Source organism: Chaetodon trifascialis, chromosome 4 (genome assembly GCF_039877785.1).
Source record: "Chaetodon trifascialis isolate fChaTrf1 chromosome 4, fChaTrf1.hap1, whole genome shotgun sequence".
NCBI classification, from domain to species: Eukaryota; Metazoa; Chordata; class Actinopteri; order Chaetodontiformes; family Chaetodontidae; genus Chaetodon; species Chaetodon trifascialis.
The window spans coordinates 7161248-7184330 of record NC_092059.1 but is presented as its reverse complement, the minus strand read 5'-3'; the positions used below and the strand labels follow the sequence as shown (position 1 = coordinate 7184330).

The 23083-nt window shown below is 44.1% G+C and overlaps 2 protein-coding genes across 4 annotated transcripts in view; both read left to right on the top strand.

Annotated features, from left to right (window-relative positions):
* ddr2a (discoidin domain receptor tyrosine kinase 2a) overlaps positions 1–17632 on the top strand; it is a 32111-nt gene extending 14479 nt beyond the window's left edge. The window contains exons 2-17 of one of the 3 annotated variants that reach the window (XM_070960638.1): positions 1155–1268; positions 7882–7984; positions 8677–8908; positions 9577–9724; positions 10642–10744; positions 11250–11433; positions 11524–11764; positions 11921–11986; positions 13342–13478; positions 13616–13775; positions 13880–14112; positions 14215–14342; positions 14924–15121; positions 15224–15458; positions 15609–15758; positions 15839–17632. In XM_070960638.1, coding sequence (XP_070816739.1) covers positions 1187–1268; positions 7882–7984; positions 8677–8908; positions 9577–9724; positions 10642–10744; positions 11250–11433; positions 11524–11764; positions 11921–11986; positions 13342–13478; positions 13616–13775; positions 13880–14112; positions 14215–14342; positions 14924–15121; positions 15224–15458; positions 15609–15758; positions 15839–15961 — 2523 coding nt within the window. In that variant the 5' untranslated portion in view covers positions 1155–1186 and the 3' untranslated portion in view covers positions 15962–17632. Of the gene's footprint in view, positions 1–1154; positions 1269–7881; positions 7985–8676; positions 8909–9576; positions 9725–10641; positions 10745–11249; positions 11434–11523; positions 11765–11920; positions 11987–13341; positions 13479–13564; positions 13776–13879; positions 14113–14214; positions 14343–14923; positions 15122–15223; positions 15459–15608; positions 15759–15838 lie in introns of all 3 variants that reach the window. The other 2 variants (XM_070960637.1, XM_070960636.1) reach the window with 2 other exon arrangements.
* A 233-nt stretch (positions 17633–17865) lies between these two features.
* hsd17b7 (hydroxysteroid (17-beta) dehydrogenase 7) lies at positions 17866–20638 on the top strand. The gene is made up of 9 exons (XM_070961330.1): positions 17866–17937; positions 18381–18587; positions 18699–18791; positions 18894–19008; positions 19527–19721; positions 19806–19919; positions 20062–20118; positions 20194–20292; positions 20367–20638. The coding sequence occupies exons 1-9, from the start codon at positions 17903–17905 to the stop codon at positions 20505–20507; spliced, it is 1056 nt and encodes a 351-aa protein (XP_070817431.1). The 5' UTR covers positions 17866–17902; the 3' UTR covers positions 20508–20638.
* The last annotated feature ends 2445 nt before the right edge of the window (positions 20639–23083 follow it).

Here is a 23083-nt window from a genome sequence, read left to right as displayed (position 1 = left end):
ATCAGAAATATATAAAATTCCTCTCATGGCATTGATTAAAAACTTAAAACTTGTCTCTGTTCACCACAATGATACATTTAGAAGTTTTTTCCATGGAAAAAAAATCTCTTTATGCCTTAAAATGGCTGAGATAAAACTCTTTGGATGGAAATGGTCTCCGCCTCATCTCCACCTGCAGGATCTGATACCACTGCATTGGTGTTGCTCCTACAACTCTACATCACTGCAACTGACCAATCACGCAGTCAGCGAATCAAACATGAGAAAAATAATCCTACCAGCTGACCAACATGTTGGCTTGCACTTGCCGCGTCCCATAAATTAGTCCGTCAGACAGTCTGAATCTGTGTTTTTGTGTTATTGATCCACTGCAGGTCACTTGCAGAAATGCTCATTCATGCCGTTAACTGCTTATTTTGCTCATAATGTGTACTGCAGCATGTAGAAACAACTGTATGGACACATTAACAAGGTTAAAAACTTGACTTTCATTGTGGAATGAGACGTCTGTGTACTTCCTGTTTTGTCTGTTTTTTTGTTTTAAACTGGACATTCATGAATTCACATCATAAATGAGATGTGGACAGAAACTAGCTGAAAACCATTTTGCTCTGCTGTTGGACTAAGTGGTCAGTTGGAGGCGGCTTGTTGGCGCTGCGTCTGTCCGGCTGAAGTCATGTCTGTGACTCAGTGTCTCAACGTCTCTTTCTCCGTTTGTCCCTCCACTTCTTCGTTCGTCATTTGTTCCTACAATTAGCGCATTATGTAAAATTATAAACCAAAAAGCTTCATATTAATTGCACAGGGACTGAGGCTGTTCTGTCTTGTATGGCTGATATTGAAATATCACCGCTGTTGGAATTTAATAGGCCTTCCCTCATAGAGTGATAAAGCTCTAAATAAATGGAAATTCCAGTTTGGTGGCAATTATTGTGTCTTTTATTGAGTGAAATAAAAACATGCTTCCAATTAAACTCTCATTTTCCCCTTGTATATCCAAACAAATGTTGGTTCCCATGAATACAGAGGAGCAAATACAAAATAAACTGTGTTCATCGTGCTGCTTTATGTTTCTCTGTTTTAACCTTCTGGTGATATGATCGAACTGCGTATCACACACTTGTGTAACCTGCTGTGTCCACCTTGTCTTTCAGATTGGAAGCCTGTCTCTGTGCACGTGTCTGGGATGAAGCACCTGTGGGACATTCACTTCCTCCTGCTCGTCCTCCTCTACCTGTTAACAGCCGTCACATCACAGGTCAACCCAGGTGCGTGCTGCATCTCCCATGCTTCCGCGCTGTGTTTAGGTGCCTGCATTCAAGTCCCCGACTGCAGTGAGATCATATTCAAGAGTTTGTGAACGCTATAAAATGAGTTTTGTGAGTTTTGGGCAGTGTTTTTGGGTCCAGTGCAGACTGCGACTGATTCAGATTTTGGATAAGTGGTGCTTTGTGGGAGCCATGTGGTCCCCTCTCTCTGGTTTGGCCTCTTTGATCCCAGCATGCACGCCTTTCTCCAGCTCTCCCTCCACTGTACGGGTGGTTTTTGTGATGTCAATGAAAAAGCAACCAATAATTTTTTACAAGGAAATAGAGTAGCAACATTTGGTGGGCAGAGACGGAGTCAAATAGGAACCAAAGAGAGGTTTTTAGTTATTGTTGAAATTGTAGAAACACAGCAGATATTTGCCAGTAAAAACCCCGATCTGGCTACTGTTTATGACTTCAGTCTCAAAGCTGCTGTCATCAGGCTGAGTTTTCTTCATTGTTGAAAGGATAATGAACGATATGTACTCAGATCTAAACAGTGATTAATGATGGTTTTGTCAGAAAAGTTTACGGGTCGCGCTGACCTCACTCTGCCAAGCAGTGTTTAAAAAGAAAGAAATACCAGTGGAGGAAAAACGCCCCATCACCTCCACATCCTCCCGCCTCACTCCATCCCACTTCCACTTTCAAAATAAAACTTATGACATTATGATCTACACTGTTGTATGACTGCAAATCCAATTTCATGTTGAGAATATATGAAACTAAAACAAACATGAGGCTGTGATGACAGGCCTGGGGGTTTCCTGCCCCCTCAGATGGAGATCATTCAAATGTGCTGGGGGAAAACATTACGTTTTTCAAACTGAGCAAACAAAAAGTTATGTTTAAACCTGGATTTTTAACAGCTGTTTTCTAGAGCGACTTTTATCCACACACGGACACACCGTGCGTAAACACGCGCTCAAATCCTGGCTCTCCCTGCTCATCATTCATTCGTTCTGTGTGCCAAAGCTAACAGAATAAAAGAGACAGCGGAGAGTTTTCTAAGGAGCTTTTTTTAAAAAAAAAAAAAATGGAGTAAAGAAATGGAGAGGGTGATTGAGATAGAGATCATAGAGCATTTATAGAAGGAGTTTTCAAGTAAAATAAAGCGTGCGTGCTGTGGTTCCTTTCCTTTACTCTCCTTACATTCATTTATATACATAAATAACTTCGCTTGCGACCTATTTAACCAGATGTGAGTCTAACATCGGACATTTCACATTTTCTTGTAGCATTTAGCATTCGGCACCAAGCATTTCTATTGGCTACTTTACGAGGCATCTTCTCAACCACACTTAATTAAGGATTTGAGTGTTTGACCCTCGTGGGAGTAACTTTCTTCCCTTGTCTGTCTTCTTCCTGTGTTTTGGTGAGCGTGTGTGTGTGTTTGTGTGCCTGCTCGCATGCATATTCCCGCATGCACACGCATACTGTGGATCCAGCTATCCCACTGGAGTCTGTGGCTAATGCATACCAGACATTCTGACAGCAGGAAAGTCCATTCAAATAGGCTCTGTCTTTCTCCCCCAGCACTTGTGTGTGTATGTGTGTGTTTCCCAGTATCTGACCACTCATAAGTCATGGAGAGGACTGTTTGTGCATCTGATCATGGTCAAAGTTCAACAAGTTCACCATTCAAGGCAAAATTTTGTATCTATAATCTGACCCAAGGGATTTCTTGGCTGAAAAACCACCAACGATTATTGTAAAAAATGAAATGAAATGAGATAAAAATCACCTTCAGTGTCTCTAAGAGCTCAAATCTCAACCTGTTCTGATATATGGAAGCAGGATATGTCCAGCTATAATTCTGTCTGAAGCTTTAGTTCTGCTGCATTGAGAAGAGGGTCATTTTTCCATAGTCTGGAAATATTCATGGCTGAATTTAGTAGAGCTGAGATGTTGAGTGATGCCAACTTTCCCCTGTTTAAAATTCCCAAGCAATGGAGTTATACCATCCCTGTCTTTCCCATTTTACTCGTGAGTGGGCGAACTTTATTTCACTGTGGAGGGGGAGGAGGCGTGGACATGTGCAAAGGCCTGAGCGGAGCAGCCAGATATCAAGCAGCGCTGTTATTGTGTGGGCTTCTTCTCGTGAGGATGATTTGAGTAAATCTTGAATGATTGAACAAGTGAATGCATGAGGACTTTCTCTTTGAATCATTGAATCACTGCAGTAACTTTAAACTGACACTACCGAGAGAATAACTAATCTCCTTACAAATGAAAAGCAGACTTCAAAAGCAATAATAACACATCCTTGCTCAAATCAGATTTAACTGCTGCAACCTGTCTTGGTCTAATATGACCAGTTGTTCATGTTAGCTAACATTAGCTAGTGCAAGCCAACTTTGGATAGATATGTGTGTTAACATTACTGGGTCAGTGCGCAGCCGTTATAACCTGCTGCTATGCCATGTTTTAGCCAGTGACAGATAGACATTTTATTGTTTGTCACAAAAGTAAGTGAAAACTGAATGTATTTGAATATCTTTAAAACATTAGCCTGATAGTAGCAGCAGAACAAGGTGTAAACACAGTACTGACGTGTTAGCTAACGGTCTTGTATTTATGAATCCAGCAGACACAAAGAAAATTAGCATTCATTGGCAGACGTCTTTCTGGTCACCTGATGAATGTAAGTCGTCTTAGCTCTGAATATGGGAAATATGAGGCTATTTAGCAGTTAACTGTTCCACTAGCGTCACACGGCTAGTTGCTAACTTTGTCAGCCACTCAGTGTTGGGAAGGAAACCTACAACAGAGAATGTGAGAGTGAACGAAAACAGTAAAGCTGTGGGCTGTAAAACCAAAACAACGCGCTAAAAGATGCTAACAAGCTTGGATGAGAAAGGCAGAACTGGCAGATATTAAGAAATAAACCCCCCTTTGTAGTGCATGGAGTCATTTAATCCATTGTTAATGTAAAAATATTGGATTGTGCAGCTTTAATGCAACTGATGCAAGAGGATTTGATGTGAGCATCAACTTGCGTGACTACACAGCATGTATGCATGTGTGTGTGTATGTGTGTGCGTGTGTGTTTGGAGCCAGCGGTTGGACAGCAAACACTACAGAACAAACCTGCCTTTCAGTAGTCAGGGTGCGGTAAAAATCAAGAGGTGAGAGAGAGGGTTTGGTCCGTTACTCCTCCATCTCTCTCGCTCTCTCTCTATCCCTCCACCACACAAGGCTGGTATTTTTCCACCTTTTTCTGGGGTGATATTTTTAGATACTGTGGCCAAATGTTGAGCCTGATGGGTGGTGGTGGTGGTGGTGATGGTGGTGTGTGTGCGTGTGGGGTGGGGGGGTTAATCTGTGTATGTGTGCCTGCCCCCATAGCTCACCCCAGGGGTCACCTCTGAGTGGGTTGGGTGGATAAATAAACACAGCAAAAACCAACATTTTGAAGAGCGGTCATACATCCGGCGCTGCACACTGAAACCCGTCTCTCTGACTCTCTTGAGGATGTGGTTAAAGACTGATAATGACTCCTATTTTCATCAATTATGTCCCAGGCAATTGCTGTGTTTTCTCCAACTGGTGATAGTGCGCTGTCTGCATGTGGATCACTGTATGTTTCTGGCAAGGCTTCATAGAGAAAATGCACAACTTATGTCATCACCTCATACCACATGACATGTGCAGAATCACTGCAGAATTTCCACTGAGAGCGCTGAGTGGAAAAAGTGTTTTGTATTTTTTGACAATGTGTCATCCCAGCGTGGAGACAGTGAAAGATGACATGCTGTACTGTGGTTATCTGCTTCTTCATCTCCATGTCTGTTTACACTCTGCGTGAATGAAGCTCAAGTGCTTCTCTTCTGGCCCTCGCGAGCGCAGGAACGCCAGCCACCTCAAACCCCATAACCTCTGGACCAGACTGCACCAGATTCAACGTTTCAGCTACTTGATCATTCAAGCTCGTGCACTTTATTTTCAAATGCTGATGCTCTTTGTCATCGTATCCTGCCCTGATCTGAAATCTTTTATTGGAGAGCTGTGTTGTTTCTCTTGAAGCAGGTTCTGACGGTTTGTGTTAGCTATCATACGTGCAGTTTGATCACAGCACCTATCATTAAAATGGTTTGTAATTACATAGGAAAGGGTACCGCTAATATGAGAAGAGTAAGATGATTTCTGTTGATGTGGTCTGCTTATAGCCAAGGCGATCTGGTGCGAGGAGAGTAATAGGAGTGGAGTGGAGGGGAGCGGTGTAAACAGTTGGGGATGAATGATGAGGGATGAAGTGAAGAGGGCAGCATGGAACAAAGGTTAGAGAGGACAAGATGAAAGGAGAACAGAGGAGGCGAATGTAGACATCTGGAAGAGTTTTTGTTTGTGCCTCCCTCAAGCTGTCACTGTGTCACTGCCAAGACGAAAGCCTGCATGCGTACGTGTGGTTGCACTGCATCCACGTCTGGTTTTGTGTGCACAGACATGCGAGTCGTCGGTCCGAGGCCCGAAGCTTCAGGGGACTCCACGTCTCGACTTTTAAGCAAATATTTGGAGGAAGAGGAAGGGAGAATCACATGGAGAGAAAAGCGAGAAAAAGAATGAGGGATAGAGCACGAGAGGGACAGAGGAGGCCTTGAACCTCGAGCTCTGCTGTTGCTGGCATCTTCTCAAAGGTTTTTCTGTGAGACAAGGGGCCAGGCTAACGGACAGGGTCAGTGCGCCCGCTCCGCTTGATGCCGCGACCCCAGCGCTATCACACACACAGAAATCAACTTTTTCCAAAGCCACATTCATCCGTGCACGAGGCTAACTAGCGGTCATATCCTGCTAGGTGGAGTTATCAATGTTCGGCCAAAACACAAGATCAACCCAGCCCTGCAGATAACACCAGATGGAAAAGCACCCTTTCATTTTTGCTCCTGGAAACACCCAGAAATCAGTAGATTCATTCAGAGCCTTGTAAAAGTTAATTGATACCACATCGGCTGTGCCATGCTCAGTTAGCCACATGCCCGCCGAGTCTTAATGGGAAGAAGATTGTCTAAATCACGCTGTTTAAACGTTTATCACCTCTTGCCACTGAGGAGGACAGAAGAAATGAGAGAGGGGAGAGACCACACAGGAGGAGTGAGGGGAGGACAGAGAGGAGACAGAAAAAAGGAGCATGAGGGGGTGGAGGAGCGTGCAGGAAACAGAGGGCATATTCCTTCTATTGACCGCACGGTGGAGGCGTGATGGGCTCAGACCAGCCAGTTTCACCACACACGCACACACAGTAACTGACTCCTGTACATGTGCTTGATACCAGCACTGTTTGGACTGGCAGAGACACTGAATGGATCCAGCTTATTATTTCAATAAAGGAACCACAAGTGCAAGGAGTGTGTAGTAGCTTGGTTGAATGTGTGTGTGGCGGTGCATGCGTGCAGTCCTCTCACCACCCCACCCCTTCAACCAGCACTATCCATCACATTTCGCAGGTTTTTTGACAGAAGCTGGGAATTAAGTAGTTCCGTCTTAGAAATGTCTGAGAGCGTCTGGTGAATGTTTGAGTACAGTTTTGAGTTTTCACCACCGACCAGCGCTGTGGTTGGTCTGAGACGTGTGAGGGGAGCCGCATGTTGGAGAATGTGATAATCCAGGTAGCCTTAAATACCAGGGGTGGAACGACTATTAGAATATCCTGCTTAAATAAAACCACTGTTACAGACTTGAGCAAGTAGAAGTAGAGTAGTAGTAACAAGTAAATCTAGGTTTAGGGTTACTTTATTCAATAAATAATTAATGATATTGACATAAGTTTACATCTTAAAAGTCTGATGTCAGGTCACAAACAGCTGGTATTGATCCATTGATCCTCTGCCCCCACAAGGTTCAACAAGAAGCCCATTCCTAAAACAATGCTCTCATTGTACTTATGTTATGTATTGTTGGGTAGTTTGACATACTGTGTAACAATGCACCATATTTTATATCATCGTTGTATGTTTTTAAATTGTGAATGTGAAAATCAAGTTGTCGATGTGTTGCCTGCAACTAGTTGTACAAAGTTTTGTCAAGGGTAGCAGAATGAGTGCAGTATTTCCATCTGGAATGAAGTGCAGTAGAAGTACCATAAAATGGTCAGGTAAAGTACCTCAGTAACTTTTCATAAGTGCAGTACTTGAATATAAACCTACAGCAGTGACCATGCACCGCCTCCATCTGTCCTTCATGAGAAATCATTTCTCCAGGCTGCTTACAATGTCATATTTTCCTGAATGTGTCATAACAGCGTAATCTAAGGCTGTTCTGTAATTCTGGCCTTTCCAAAACTGCATAATCAAAAATGAAATTACAGTAAGCGTAATCTAAGGCTGTTCTGTAATTCTGGCCTTTCCAAAACTGCATAATCAAAAATGAAATTACGGTAAGATAAAGTAGAAGTACTGCTTTCAAAAACAAAAAAAGCTACTCATTAACAACACTGCTTGTAATTAGTCGCTTCCCTCTCTTGGTAAAATACAGGATGAGTGTTTATGGCTAAACAAACAGCGGATGTTCCTCTGTTGATCGTATTCATCTGCTTATCAATTAATTTCTTTTAATCAAACGTGTCGTTGTGTCTCAGGTGTGTGTCGGTATCCTCTGGGCATGTCCGGAGGGCAGATACAGGACGAGGACATCTCCGCCTCCAGCCAGTGGTCTGAATCCACTGCTGCTAGATATGGCAGGTAGGTCTCTCTTTCGCGCTCTCTCTCTCTCTCTCTCTCTCTCTCTCTCACACACACACACACACACACACACACACACACACACACACACACACACACTCACACTCGTGCTTCATAGTATGTTTACCCTGATAATGAGTGCGTGTGTGTGTGGTTTATCCTGTAATGTGCCTGTGCCTGTTTATTTGCAGTAAACCACAAACTGGGGTATCAGTTCTATTTGCAGCCACATGATTAAGGAGACACTTTGTGTGTGTGTGTGTGTGTGTGTGTGTGTGTGTGTGTGTGTGTGTGTGTGTGTGTGTGTGTGTGTGCGTGTGCATGCAGAAGAACTTGGGTGGCCTTCAGTCAGTATCAGGGTAATGATGTAATACGCTCTCCCCATCCATCCTGGCTGTGTTTCCAGTCTCGCCAAGCTCCCCCTCACCCCTGCCAGCCCCTTGCCCAAAATTAACACTTTAGGCTGAATTTACGACGCAGGCTGTCACTGAAGTGTTTTTACAACAGGCTGTAAGAACTGAAATCCACCACCGCACTCACTTGCACTTTCCTCTCACCTTTTCCTCTCCATCCTGTCCTAATTTTTCTTCCCCCTCGCTCTTTTCCCTTTTCTGCTGTAATTCAAATACAAACATCCACCCGCCGTTATTTCATCTTTCCCCTCGCCCTCCTTTTCTCTCTGTCTCTCCAAGGTTGGACTTCGAGGAGGGCGACGGCGCGTGGTGTCCAGAGATAACAGTGGAGCCGGACAGCCTGAAGGAGTTTCTCCAGATCGACCTCCGCTCGCTGCACTTCATCACCCTTGTGGGCACCCAGGGTCGTCACGCGGGAGGCATCGGCAACGAGTTCGCCCAGATGTACAAAATTAAGTACAGCCGCGATGGAAGCCGCTGGATCTCATGGAGAAACAGGCAGGGCAAGCAGGTCGGTCAGCCTATCAGTCAGCGCTTCACACCGGCAGAGGCCTCAACCACGTTTTACTCTATAATCAACTTTGACCTTCATAATAAACTGATACTGACCATCTGTCTTCAGGTCATATTTTTATGGTCTGTCATTGTTTATACCTGGTATGAGCGTGTTATCAGTCATCATAAAGATGCAGGTTGATGCTTTTAAAGTGCAACAGTGCACTCCAGGGTTGACAGAGAGTCTCTGAGCTGGATTCAGCTGGCTGGCAAGGCGGGGGACCAATCGCAGAGGTTATGGCTTTAAAAAAACATTCTGGGATTGTGACCTTGTATAGTGATCAGTTCAGAAAAATAGGTCTTCCTTGTTTCTTTGATTGCACACTGATATGTACCTGCCTTGCCTCTTCAAGATCCTTAATTCTTCAATCTAAAATGTTGATGCAAGAGCTGTTAAAAACACTGAAAAGCTCCTCTACAGAGAGGCCAAGTTGTTCACTGGTTTTAATCACTATGTTGTGATCAGAGACAGCAAAATCAACTGAGTTCACCTCATGGAAACAGTGGGAAAGCTCAAGGTTGAGTGCATCAAGTTCAAGGCCATAGTTTTATTATCATGCTGATTCATTGTCAATCATTAGCGAGCGTCATTATGAGGTCAAGGTGCTTTTGCTTTACCTGCAGGTGATCGAAGGCAACAGGAACGCCTATGACATCGTGCTCAAGGACCTCGAGCCGCCCATCATCGCTCGCTTTGTCCGCTTCATGCCCGTCACAGACCACTCCATGAACGTCTGCATGAGGGTGGAGCTCTACGGCTGTGAATGGCTCGGTAAGAGGTGGCTGAGGTGGAGGAGAAAAGGGAGAGTGGGTAAAGACTGATGAGCGAGGACGCTGGCAGCAAAGGCCATCGGGCCTCACCTTTGAGCCCATAAAGACAAGACAGATGGCAGGACACTGTTTAAACAACACTGATGTAGACCATAATAATCATATCTTCATATCTTTGTATTTGAAAAGTGCTGAAAATCACAGTTTTTAAATGCATGCACTTGCTACGTGTATCACTTCTTTTCCTTTTGTTCTTCAACTTTGGTCTCGCGTTTCATGAGACTCCCATGCTCAAAATCTCAACTTTAAAGTTGACAGCTTGTCAAGATTCATGCCACTGTTGGTGTTTTTGGTGCCCCCTGTAGGATTTTTTTGTGCACACATGCTCACCTAAAATGTTCACGTGCATGCCAGGCATCAAGCAAACCTCCTTAAATTTAAATATTGTCGGAACAAAGGCACATTTTCTTTTTAAATCCAATATGGAAGTAGGTTGGACTTGATGGGTCCTGTGAGCAAAATTGTTTAATGAAAATATGGAGATTTTTCTCAAGTGTGTGAAAAATTGCATGATGCAGTAAAAATTTTTGAGTCTGGAAACCGTAGACGAAAAGACAAACAAAAACAGCATGTTTAAGAGCCTTTTAAGTGTCATCAGGCCCTTGAATCAAACATTACTTCATATTGTTCAAAATCATGATACATCTTCCAGCACTTTATTAAAATCTAATGTCACATTTCTACTTTTTTCTATTTCACACGATGGAAGGTTTGACCCATGCCTTGTGCATCATTTTGAAAATATTTCTCTGTCATTGCTTTTGTAAAACACATCATGCACAACATGATTTTGGAATGATGGACTAGACAGAAAATATTATTTAATCCAAACAATGAATCGCTGTCTTTGCTCTACAGATGGTCTTGTGTCGTACAACGCTCCAGCAGGAGAACAGATGAACCTGCCTGCTTACCCTGTCTATGTCAACGACTCTGTCTATGATGGAGCTGTCATCCACAGGTGTGTGTGTGTTTCTTCATTCTCTCCTACTTCCTTTCTCACACTCCACCACACTGCTTCATCATTGCCCTCATCCTCCGTCAGTGCATTTTCCCCTCACCTTGTTGTTGCCCGGTCACCATGGTGAAGCAGAGAGACAGACGGCGGTGAGTGGGTCATGGTGGTTGACTGTTAGGCAATACCTCATGGGAATGACTGAGTCAACCACGCTTATGAAGTTTAAACCGGAATGAACCAATCTGTGTTTTGTTGACAGTGGTGTTTGGATGGTGAATAATGTCCTCCATGACACAGACAGGCTTCTGTCTTTCTGTCAAGGCAACAGTGCAGAGGGAAAAGAAAATGGCTTTTATTACAATATGACAGCCAACAGCAGAGGCGAGGTCTTGGCTTTACAATGCTGCCACCTAGTGTTAAATGGCTGCATCATTAAAACCTGCTTACCGCAGGGATGCTGATTGGATGCTTTCTGCCTGTCTTTTACACTCTTTCCTCTGTTTCTCAGTATGACAGAAGGTTTGGGCCAGCTGACAGATGGAGTGTGTGGACTGGACGATTTCACACACAGCCACGTCTACAATGTGTGGCCCGGGTATGACTACGTGGGATGGACCAATGAGAGCTTCCCAAGTGGATATGTGGAAATCATGTTTGAGTTTGACCGCACACGAAACTTTACCACCATGAAGGCGAGTCTCCTGATGATAGCGGATATTTTCAGCCTTTACGTCTCTGATCCGCTCTAAAGGTCTCCCCGTGTCCTCTTTACGTGCATCCAGGTCCACTGCAACAACATGTTCTCACGGCACGTCAAGGCCTTCCGCCAGGTGGTGTGCTACTTCCGCTCCGACTCAGACTGGGAGGCCTCGCCGCTCTCCTTCAGCCCTGTGGTGGACGAGAAGAACCCCAGCGCCCGCTTCGTCACCGTCAACCTGGCCAATCACATGGCCAGTGCCATCAAGTGCCAGTTCTACTTTGCTGATGCCTGGATGTTGTTCAGTGAGATCACCTTCCAGTCAGGTATAGACCAAAGAACTGTGTGTGTAAGCTGTAACTGCATTAAGATCCCTGATAGTTTAGTATTGATGTTTATCTAGTTTTACGCTGTAAGATTTATGTACTTCTGCAAATCTTTGGAAACTCTGCATCTAAAAAAAACTCTGTCTGGCCTCTCAGATACAGCCATGTACAACACAACACTGGCTCCACCCAAGACAGGAGTACCACCTAACACACAACCAGGTCAGTGATCACACACACGCTGAGTTGGATTTTTGTCATTCTTGGGGGCATTATACAGACTTACATTAATTTCCTGGTGACTTACCCTAAAAATAACCATAACCACTGCTTGCCTAACCCTAACCTTCACCTTAACCTAAGCCTAACCTTAATCCAAGTCTTCACTCTAAAATGTAATGATTTACATTGTGGGGACTTGCGTTTTGTCCCCATAAAGAAGGCGAATCCCCACAGTGTGACTGTGTAAACAGATATGTCCCCACAACATGAGTAACATATGGCCACACACACACTTGCACTTCTATCTTTGTGAGGACAGTCATTGACATAATGGCTTCTCTAATTCTAATGTAACCCTTAAAACCAACTCTGAGCCTTCAAACAGGACTTTGAAGTTGCAAGGACTGGACAAAATATCCTCCCTTTCCAAAAATGTCCTCACTCTGTTGGTTAAAATATTGTTCTGCTTGTCACTGTGTACCAAGTACAAGTACACACACACTTGAGACTTATACACATTCAATAAGACGTCTGCGATAATATGGCATCTTGAGACAATGTCTCAGCAGTAAGACAACATGAAAACACAGACAGCTTGTCAGAATTAAGAGCATTTATTGTACATGGAATAAATGTCCTGAAATAGAGGATTTGATCCAATGCTAATGTTGTGCTAACGTTGCCTTGTTGGTTCCTGTTTGGCACATTTTACCAACAAATCAGGGATGGATCTGTAAAACCTAAGCAGAAAATAGCTCTTTCCACTTCTTGCCCTTTAACAATGCTCTGAGAAGGTGGGAGGGTGTCTGGCTTTCCGTTCGTGTGTGTGAGAGTCAGAGCTCCGCCAACTGAGAGTCTCCCTGCTGTGTTTCCTCTAAAACCGACAAAACAGTAAGAGACAGCAAAGGGGGAAAAAAAGATTGCCTTCCTTACAGAACAATCATCCAACACTCCCCTCGTCCTGATAATGTGCTCAATGGAGGCTTCCCACGGGAGACATTTCAACTTGTCGTAGCAGGAAAAGCACAGGTGGAGCTAACAGCATTGCTTCTCTGGCTGTCTTCCATTGAGGCGTGTCAGCTTGCACAGTTAGGTTTGCTCAATTGTCCTAAAAACTTCAGGTGTGCCTGAATGGGAGTTTTTAGTTAGACCTGTTTGACAAGGCACACCATGTGCTGTGACAAAGGTTTATTTGTTTCTTCAAATGTTCACTTTTTGTAAATCAAAACTGTCACTGAGTCCAGCTGTTTGATTTGGGAAAAAAAAAAACTCTGACATAAAGTCTGATTTCATTGATCTGTACACATGCATGCAACACAGTCTCCATCTTAAATGTCCATCTGTTCCCTCCCCAGAAGACGACCCCACCCACAAAGTGGATGACAGCGACACCCGGATTCTGATTGGTTGTTTAGTGGCCATCATCTTCATCCTTGTGGCCATCATCGTCATCATCCTGTGGAGGCAGGTGTGGCAGAAGATGCTGGAGAAGGTGAGCTCATGTGCATTGAGATTCCTGAGTCTTCTTTCGGGAGGTGGTCAGATCTGTTCCTTCACCCCCCGCGTCCTTTATTCTAGGCCTCTCGCCGGATGTTGGATGATGAACTAACCGCTAGTTTGTCAATACAGAGCGAGACGTTCGCCTACAACCACAACCAGTCAAGCGCATCCAGTGAGCAGGAGTCTAGTTCCACCTATGAGCGCATCTTCCCCCTCGGTCCTGACTACCAGGAGCCGTCGCGCCTCATATGCAAGCTGCCGGAGTTTGCTCAGAGCTCAGAGGAGCCTGGTAGGCGGACGCACACGTCTGCTTAGACACACACATGCATTAATTATCAGCATGGCCAATGGTTATTGAGATTCCTGCTTACAGTTTCCCGCATTGCATTGCAGCCTCCACCAGCACAGCAGCGTCTAAATCCACCACAACTACTGTAGCCCAAGATGGCGTCCCTCACTACGCAGAGGCAGACATTGTAAACCTGCAAGGCGTGACTGGCAGCAACACGTACGCCATCCCTGCAGTAACTATGGACCTGCTGTCGGGGAAGGATGTTGTAGTGGAGGAGTTCCCGCGGAAGCTGCTCACGTTCAAAGAGAAGCTGGGAGAGGGTCAGTTCGGAGAGGTGTGTGCTCGTTACCTCGTCTCTACAGCTGCTCTCAGACCAGCTTCAGGCACAAGCCAGGTCCTAAATGATGTGTTCCTCCTCTCTTCCTCCTCCTCTCAGGTGCACCTGTGTGAAGCAGAGGGAATGCAGGAGTTCATGAATAAAGAGTTTTTATTCGACATCCCTGAGGACCAGCCAGTTTTAGTGGCTGTGAAGATGCTCCGTTCAGATGCCAACAAAAATGCAAGGTATCACCTCCAGATGCTCGAGCGATCTGAACCAAATACAACACCGAGCATCCCAACTCTCCCAAAAGAGTAGGGATGGTCAGCTTCATTGATTTTTGTAAATATCTGCTTAATCTGAATTTGATGCAGCAACATATTTCAAACACGTTGGGACAGGAGCAGCTAAAGACTGGGAAAGATGTGGAATGCTCCAAAAACACCTGTTTGGATCATTCCACAGGTGAACAGGTTGATTGGTAACAGGTGATAGTATCATGATCGGGTATGAAAGGGGCATCCTGGAAAGGCTCAGTCGTTCACAAGCGAGGATGGAACGAGGCTCATCTCTTTGTGAACATATGATTGGATAAAGGATATTACATGGGCTCAGGAACACTTCAGAAAACTGTTGTTAAACGCAGTTTGTTTGCAAATAGTTCCATTCTACTTTTATTTTGTCTTACAGAGCGTCCCAAATCTTTGGAATCAGGGTTGTACCTAATTTTTAGCCTGCACCTGAAACTGAAAATACATCTTCATCTTCGTAGAATTATTATTTTTCTCTGAGTGAAGTAAGCCACTTCATCTTTGTAATTTGGTAGGAACGACTTCCTGAAAGAGATAAAGATCATGTCACGTTTGAAGGACCCCAACATCATCCGCCTGCTAGCGGTGTGCATCTACAGCGACCCACTCTGTATGATCACAGAGTACATGGAGAACGGAGATCTCAACCAGTTCCTGTCCCGCCACGAACCCGAGGGACAGCTTGCTCTGCTCAGCAATGCGCCTACTGTCAGGTGAGCGGCGGTGCACAAACAGCGAAGAGACACGGCATACGTCTGTCTGTGTGTGTGTTCATTTCTATTCCCGACACGTGACGCTGCTTCTTCTCTCTCCAGCTTCAACAATCTGTGCTACATGGCCGCTCAGATAGCATCGGGGATGAAGTACCTCTCCTCTCTAAACTTTGTTCACCGAGACTTGGCCACGCGGAACTGCCTGGTGGGGAAAAACTACACCATAAAGATAGCTGACTTTGGCATGAGCAGAAATCTGTACAGTGGCGACTACTACCGCATCCAGGGCAGAGCGGTGCTGCCGATTCGCTGGATGTCATGGGAGAGCATCCTGCTGGTAAGAAAACCAAGAAAATCTACTTTCATTTATGTCTTCTTGACGAGCTGATTGACATATTTGCAGAGCTTGGGACATTTGTGTCAAGGAGCAGCATATTTCCAGGTTGTCCAGAGTTCACAGTGTCCTCACTACTGTTTTCTTGTGCAGGGTAAGTTCACCACAGCGAGCGATGTGTGGGCCTTCGGGGTGACCCTGTGGGAGATACTAAACTTCTGCAAGGAGCAGCCCTACTCTCAGCTCACAGATGAGCAGGTGATAGAAAACACAGGGGAGTTTTTCAGGGATCAGAAAAGACAGGTGAGTGTCGTTGCAAACGTCTAATCTCCATGTGAAAACCTGTGAAAACCTGGCTTCATGTCTCGCTCCCTGTCGTGCAGATCTACCTGCCTCAGCCTGTGCTGTGTCCAGACTCGCTCTACAAGATCATGCTGAGCTGCTGGAGGAGGAACACAAAGGAACGGCCCTCCTTCCAGGAAATACACCGAGCCCTGCTGGAATAAGAGCCAGGGCGACCTTTTAAGACAGTGATTCCCAGTCTGCTCATCTCTGGAGGAAATGGTGCATGACAAGAGTAGACCACAATTCAGACACAGTCCAGGTTTAAGCTACCTTGCTTCAGTAGAGAAACAGGGTGAGAGCCACCTGTGGGGTCCAGGTTACCATATGGGAAACACTGTTTTATGGACTTACACACCACAAAGATGGACTACCAGGAGACTTTTGGTGTGTGTCAGTTTAAGTTTAACTGTCGGGCTGAGATGTTTTATAGACCTGCAGGTATTCTTAGAAAAATCTACTCAGTTTTACACGACACCGAACCCCGAAACACACGCAGAAACAGGATTAAGGTTTGGTTGTTAAATGTAGCAAGTGACATTTGGCACTTTTGAAAATGTACTTAAATTTTGTTTGTTTGTTTGTTTTTTAACATGAGTTTTTAGTGAGTTCCCATGTTACAGTGTCTGATAAGAAACTTTCTTGTGTTTTCTTTTGGAGGACTGCTTGAATGTAGAGAAGTGCAGCGAAGCCTTACCATCACATTTCATTATATTTCAAGTATTCATCTCAGTTTCATCTCATTTAGGAAATATCAAGCAACTCAGCCTTTCTCATCTCCCTGCAGTTTCCCCACGGTGATTTGAACATGAAGTGTATATGACTGTGTATTTTTAGTAGATAAGTTTAAATCTCAAATAGCAATATTTTGTATTAATATTTATATGTTCATATGTGTTTGTTCTGTTTATGTTTTGTTGATATGTTTGTGGACAGTTGTTATGTTTCAGTCATTTTCCTGCTCACATTTTGGATCTAAAAACTGCTTCAGGAGAGTCTTTTTGTTTCCCCCTGCAAACTATTATTGTCTTGCATTGATCACAAACTTATATCAGCTGCAAGCTCTCTGATAATTGATCAGATGTTTATGAGCTACAGGGTGTCGCTTCAGTATGTGTTTGCAGTCTGCATTATTGGGAAGGTGTTACTGAGTGTGTTGTGGGTGTTGATTTAAGCATATCTGCTTAAAGAAAGTGTGTTGCCCCTGAAATCATCATTATAGAGGAAATGGGAATATTCATCTTAAATAATGTGTTTAACTGGAGCGGTATGACTGCCTCAGATCAGTTTAGGTTAGCTCATGAAAACTATCTAACACGGCTAATGACTCATCTACAGGTTTTAGTTATCAGCAGTCAGTTTGTTCCTTCTTTTATCGACGTGTGCTGGATTCTTTCTTCTTCTTTTCTCACATAATTCAGTGTATAACTCTGTGATAGCTTGAACTTTATCCTGCATACCACTATTTCAGCCTGTTCAGCAGAGGCCTTTGGCCCTCTTGTCATGGTCACATCATCCTTATCTTTCTGTGTTTTGCAAGCGGGCTAATACAAATCTGTACGAGTAAGTTAAATATGACATTCGGTTTGGGGGCGAATTTGTGAAGCATGTGGTGATTTCCATTTTCATTTACGTTCCTCTCAGTGTTATAAATGAATCAGATGTAAAGCTGTAAAAAAAATGTAATGGCACCCTGACAAATTTCATGTTTTATTACATATTTGTACTCATATGTTTTTCTTTTCCAGTCAGAATGTTTTTATATACGTTTTAAACAAAAGTTGTACATTGAAAGACAAAATACAAATAAAATTCAAACAGGGAATTCTATCTGATTGAGGGCTCCTGCCTTATTCATAAGGGCTAAATATTTGATCCTGAGTGGGCGGTCCTTGTCTGAGTAGACTGATATGAGATCTTACTGGCTGAGTGCTGCTGCAGCATCCAATCACAACGCGGAGGTGGAGCAAAGGCTATGACTCACAGGACTGGAAAACTTTCCACTGACCAGATGGAACTTGTTGTTGTAAAGTAGTATTTGCAGTAGTATTAGTAATGTGTGAAGGATTCGGAATGCACTTTGTTTCCAGTTTGGATCGGAAAAGATGAATAAGGTGATTTTGGTGACGGGAGCAAACAGGTAATGACTGTACTTATTGTTTTTATTAATGAAGCTTAACTCTGGTGTCTTAAGTGTAATGGTTTCATAACAAAAGAGGCCTTTCTTCAAGATCTTGAACCAAACGGTTTGAATTTTTACTGAATGTAACGGCTGGTTTATTGTTTTAGCCATGGAGTTTGTATTATTCATATTTTACTAATTTATCTTTTTAAAATCTCCTTGTCAAGAGAGTTTTGGCCCAACCAGCAGCATGATTTTGTCATACAGTACATTCATGAAGAAAAACAAGATTATTTTGGTCAACATGTACATTTTGTAGATTCTGTGTTTTGGTTGCAATTACAGGTACCAGGTAAGTGCACATGCAAGTACAACAAAGCTGAACAATGATAGTATGTGAAAAATATAGATGTTTGGTGTACAGAGCTGTATTACTGTACACTGTATGTGTTTCCCTGCAGCGGCATTGGCCTGGCGCTGTGTGAGCGTCTCCTCTCAGTGGACACTGAGGGTCTCCAGCTGTGTCTGGCCTGCAGGAACATGCGCCGGGCTCAGGCTGCTCGCTCCGCCCTCCTCACCTCTCACCCCACGGCCCAGGTGGCCCTGCTGCAGCTGGACACCAGCAGCATCTCCTCAGTCATGGCTGCTGCACAGGAGGTCAAACTCAGGTGGGAGGATAGCCTCACACAGCAGCATCGATACGCCAGTATGGAGCAGGTTCTGTTCTGCACACCTGAGCTTTATGTGTGTTATGTAACTGGGTTGGCTGTCTCCTGCAGGTATAACAGACTGGACTACCTCTACCTGAATGCAGGCATCATGCCAAACCCACACTTTGATGTAAAAGCGTTTTTCAAAGGCCTCTTCTCCAGGTAATTGATTTTACACCCTGCCTCTGAAACTACTCTACAACCGGTGCACATTTCCCGTGCTGTCCTCCTGAAACTCAGATTTCTATGATGTCTTCATTACAGCCGCGTCGTCAGCATGTTTGCCACTGGTGAAGGCATTCTGACGCAGAGGGACCGCGTCACTCCTGATGGCCTGCAAGAAGTTTTCGCGACCAACCTCTTTGGTCACTTTCTACTTGTGAGTGACAGCTATTTTGGCCACTGAATGATCTAATAGTGTGGTCAGATCCACACCTGGCATCTGACACAAAGCCGTGTTTCCTCTAGTTTTTCTCTGCAGGGCGAACAGGTCAGCTATTTAACCTTGATGGAATAAATATAGGTGATACCAGATCTGTCTGTCACCTAGCAACGAAGCTCATTAAAAATGAACAGTCTGTAGTGTTCCAGCCATAAGGTCGCTGCGGACAGCATTCTGCTTACTGTGTGTGTTTGTAGGTGACGTGTATTAAGTTACCATCACAGAGAAACACTCTCAGAGCTCCTGTTTAGACTCTCCAGAATTATAAATCCATCCTCGCTGTTCAGTTAGAGGTCTTTGGGAAACACTCGGTGAAGTTAATAAAGTTTCTTTGCCACTCAGTTTAAGAAATCTGAGAGGACTTCAGCAGTTAAGACACAGCAATTTTACCTGTTTCTCACACATTTTTAACCGAGTGCTGTAATTCTGTGCTGTTCTGCTGTGTTATGGCCCAGATCAGGGAGCTGGAGCCAGTTCTGTGCCACGCAGGCCGGACCTCCCAGTTGATCTGGACCTCCTCCAGTAACGCTCACCGCTCAGCTTTTAACTTGGAGGACATGCAGCACCAGAAAGGCACCCAACCGTATAGCTCCTCCAAATATGCCTCCGACCTGCTCAGCCTGGCACTCAACACACACCACAACAAACAGGTGGGCTCTCACACACCGTTTTTTTTTTTTTTTTTTTAAACCTCTCATGATGTCATTAACAGTGATCCTGCCTGTCCTTTCCAGGGTTTGTACTCATCAGTCATTTGTCCTGGTTTTGTAATGACCAACCTGACGTTCGGTATCCTGCCCTCCTTCCCAGCCTTCCTCTGGACGCTGCTTATGCCTGTCTTTTGGCTTGTGAGTGCAACTCCGACAAATTATTGACACACACCTGTTTTTCCAGTTAGTCTTGTTTAACTTTGTGCTGTAACAGATGAGCGAAGAACAGCTCAAAGGAATCACTGTCACATATAAATGCATCTTTCTCTCCTGACATCAGATAAGAACGATCACCAATACTTTCACCCTGACCCCTTACAATGGCGCTGAAGCTCTGGTAGGTAAAGGAGTTTTTCATATTTCCATACACACTTTAGCAGACATTCATCATGAATGCTGCTCTTTCTTGCAGTTCTGGCTATTTAAGCAAAAGCCTGAATCACTGGACCCTCAAGCCAAGTACCACAGCTTAACATCTGGGCTGGGCAGCAACTACACACAACCACGCCAGGTAGGACAACACAACACTGTCCATTAAAAGGACGTTTTCTAAAATAAAATCATGTGTTCTGTTTGGCTTTGCAGATGGACATTGACTTGGAAACATCAGAGGATTTGTATGAGAAATTACTGCAACTAGAAAGTGAAGTGAGGAAGAAACTGAAGGAACAAGAAAAGGAATCCCAGCGTGTTCGCAGCAGTGCTGCAGGACCTGTTTCATCCTGATGCATATCAGGGATGGAGGGCATTTTATTCCTGTCACCTGGGAGCTGCATGTGCAGACCTCACAAAAATAACATTCCTCCGCTTCATACAGCAACATGCAAGCCTGAATTCACAGCACAAAATAACTCCAAAGAAGTTCAGGTGACTTTATAAGCAATTTAATTTCCATCTTCATTGTCTGTATCAGGCATCTGTTATAGGAAAGAACCAGAATTATGTTCAGCATGATGTTAAAAAATGTAAAATAAAACTGAGAATTGCGCGTTTTGATCCACAGCTTCTTTCCAGTGCACTCACTCCGATAATAATGATGTTATGTGAGGAGAATCAAACGCATTTATCCAATATGCAGACATGGATGAGTTCAGCAGCTGTTCAGCCTACGCGGTCCAGGAGAGACTATTTCCAATGTGGTTGTTGATTCCTCGATCCTCACGGCAAAATGCAGTGCAGTCTGACAGCAGGCTATCAGTATCATCCCAGAAGTTTATATAAGTGGTCTGTGTGAGACCCTCCGCCGTGTGCGGCGCGGCCGGCACATGAGTACAGGCGCACCTGAAATTCCGCTCCGGAGAATTTGGGGCGCAAATCCAGCTGTCGTCCCCGTGCTGCGCTGCTTGTTTCCCGTTCCCACACTCCTCTTCTTCTCCGCTCAGTTTCGGGTTGCAAAAAGCCCACACCATCCCACAGAAATAGACGAAAAACGTGCCCATGACCATGACCATGAGCGCGTAGGACTCTATCATGGCTTTGGTGACTGGAGATGTCATCTTCGGACGCGCAGCGGTAATAATCAGTCCCAAAGTCAAGTGTGTTCAGGACGGACTGACAGTGCGACTGGCTTCTCCCTGTGGGCTGGACCACCTCAGCATCACTCAGTTCAGTAACGTGAGATAGAGACAAGCAGAAACCAAGTGATTGCTTTTCTTTCCACATCTCTCCTTGAGGTACAGTCACAGTATAAGTGGCCATAATTACAGCTGTGTGAGATATAACAAAAGTCAAATTGTGAGTGAAATAATGTCATTAAGCAAAATGAACACTGCACAAAAACTCCAGTGAAAACATGTAATTAAGCCTCTTAATTAAACTTAGCTTAATGCTTGAAGATAAATCTTAATTCCAGTGAAATCAAGCTGGTAACGTATGTCATTTATGAATAATAACTTTTTATCCTGCCTGTGTTTGGTTGTTTCTACTGAATGTAAACTGTAAAAAAAATCCTCTTTTTATCTTCATTATACATTTAAGCCGACCTGAAGTGCTGGTCTCCATTTGTCTCCCTGACCATCACACAGGTCGGTGCTTCCTGACAGGGCTATCAGCTGGCAGGGTTTGACTTTCCTTATAAGGTCAAACACCACCAACAACCCCCAAAATACCTTCAGGGATCGATGAGACTTTCAGGCTTGGTTTTAGTGTCTTTCTGTTGGGCTTCACATATGAATTTGTTAGACTAAGTTTTAACAAATGGGCCAAAAACTAACTTCAAGAGGCTGCTGAAAACTCTGAGATACTTCAGCAATTCTTTTACATGCTATGGTGCAGTGGACAAACACATAAACATAGCTTATGATCCAAAGAGGAGATCACATCCACTCTACTAGAGGACACAGCAGAGCACAAACCTCCTCTAACAGTGAACAAATGTGACCACGAGGAAGTTATGATGATAAAATAAAATACCAGATGCTATTTCAAAATGGCACCTGACTGAAAAGATCCCAATAGATGAAAGTGGTGGTGTTTAGAGGTGGAGAGCCCTCAAAAGACAATGTGTCAAATTTCCTCCAATCCGATTTGAAGATTTTTCTCTGCCATTTTTGCCTTAATTTGGCAGAGATAGTACAACAACAAAGCTCCCCAGACAGACTCCAACAGGGGACATCGTGATTATGTGGTCAGGATTGTAAACCCTTGGGCCACCGTGTCGCCCAAATGTTCTAGAAATGATGCTAATAAACAAACAGGCAGATGTGTGTATAAAGAGACATGTGAGGGTGAAAACGTTGCCTCCTTCCAAACTGGTAAAAGTCACACCAGAACAACTGCAACTTATCATGTGCTACCCCAATGTTATTCTCATCTTCCCCAGCATCAAGAGGATCATTGCAGCTGAGAAACGAGAGGAGTTTATTACCCCAAGGACTAACCCCATATATCTAAAAACCACTGTGAAATATTCAAGTGCTAATAATACAACAGATGAGGCATTCTGGCAATAAGATGGTGTGCTAGAATTAATAAGAGGCTTTTTTGTTAAGATACATTTTGAGAAGTGATTTAAAAGATGTCAGTGATGAAAGCCTCAGACCCTCAGGCAGGACGTTCCAGAGCTGAACTGAGTCCAAGTGGGGTGCTGACTTATGCAGGGGTGGCAGGAGGTACATGCACATGTGCACACCAGCACACACACACACACACACACACACACACACACACACACACACACACACACACACACACACACACACACACACACACACAAATTGGAATAACATTAATTTCCCATTTCTCATATCTACTGTAATTACTAATATGACAGTAATATGTCTTACGGTTTCTTACATACCTAG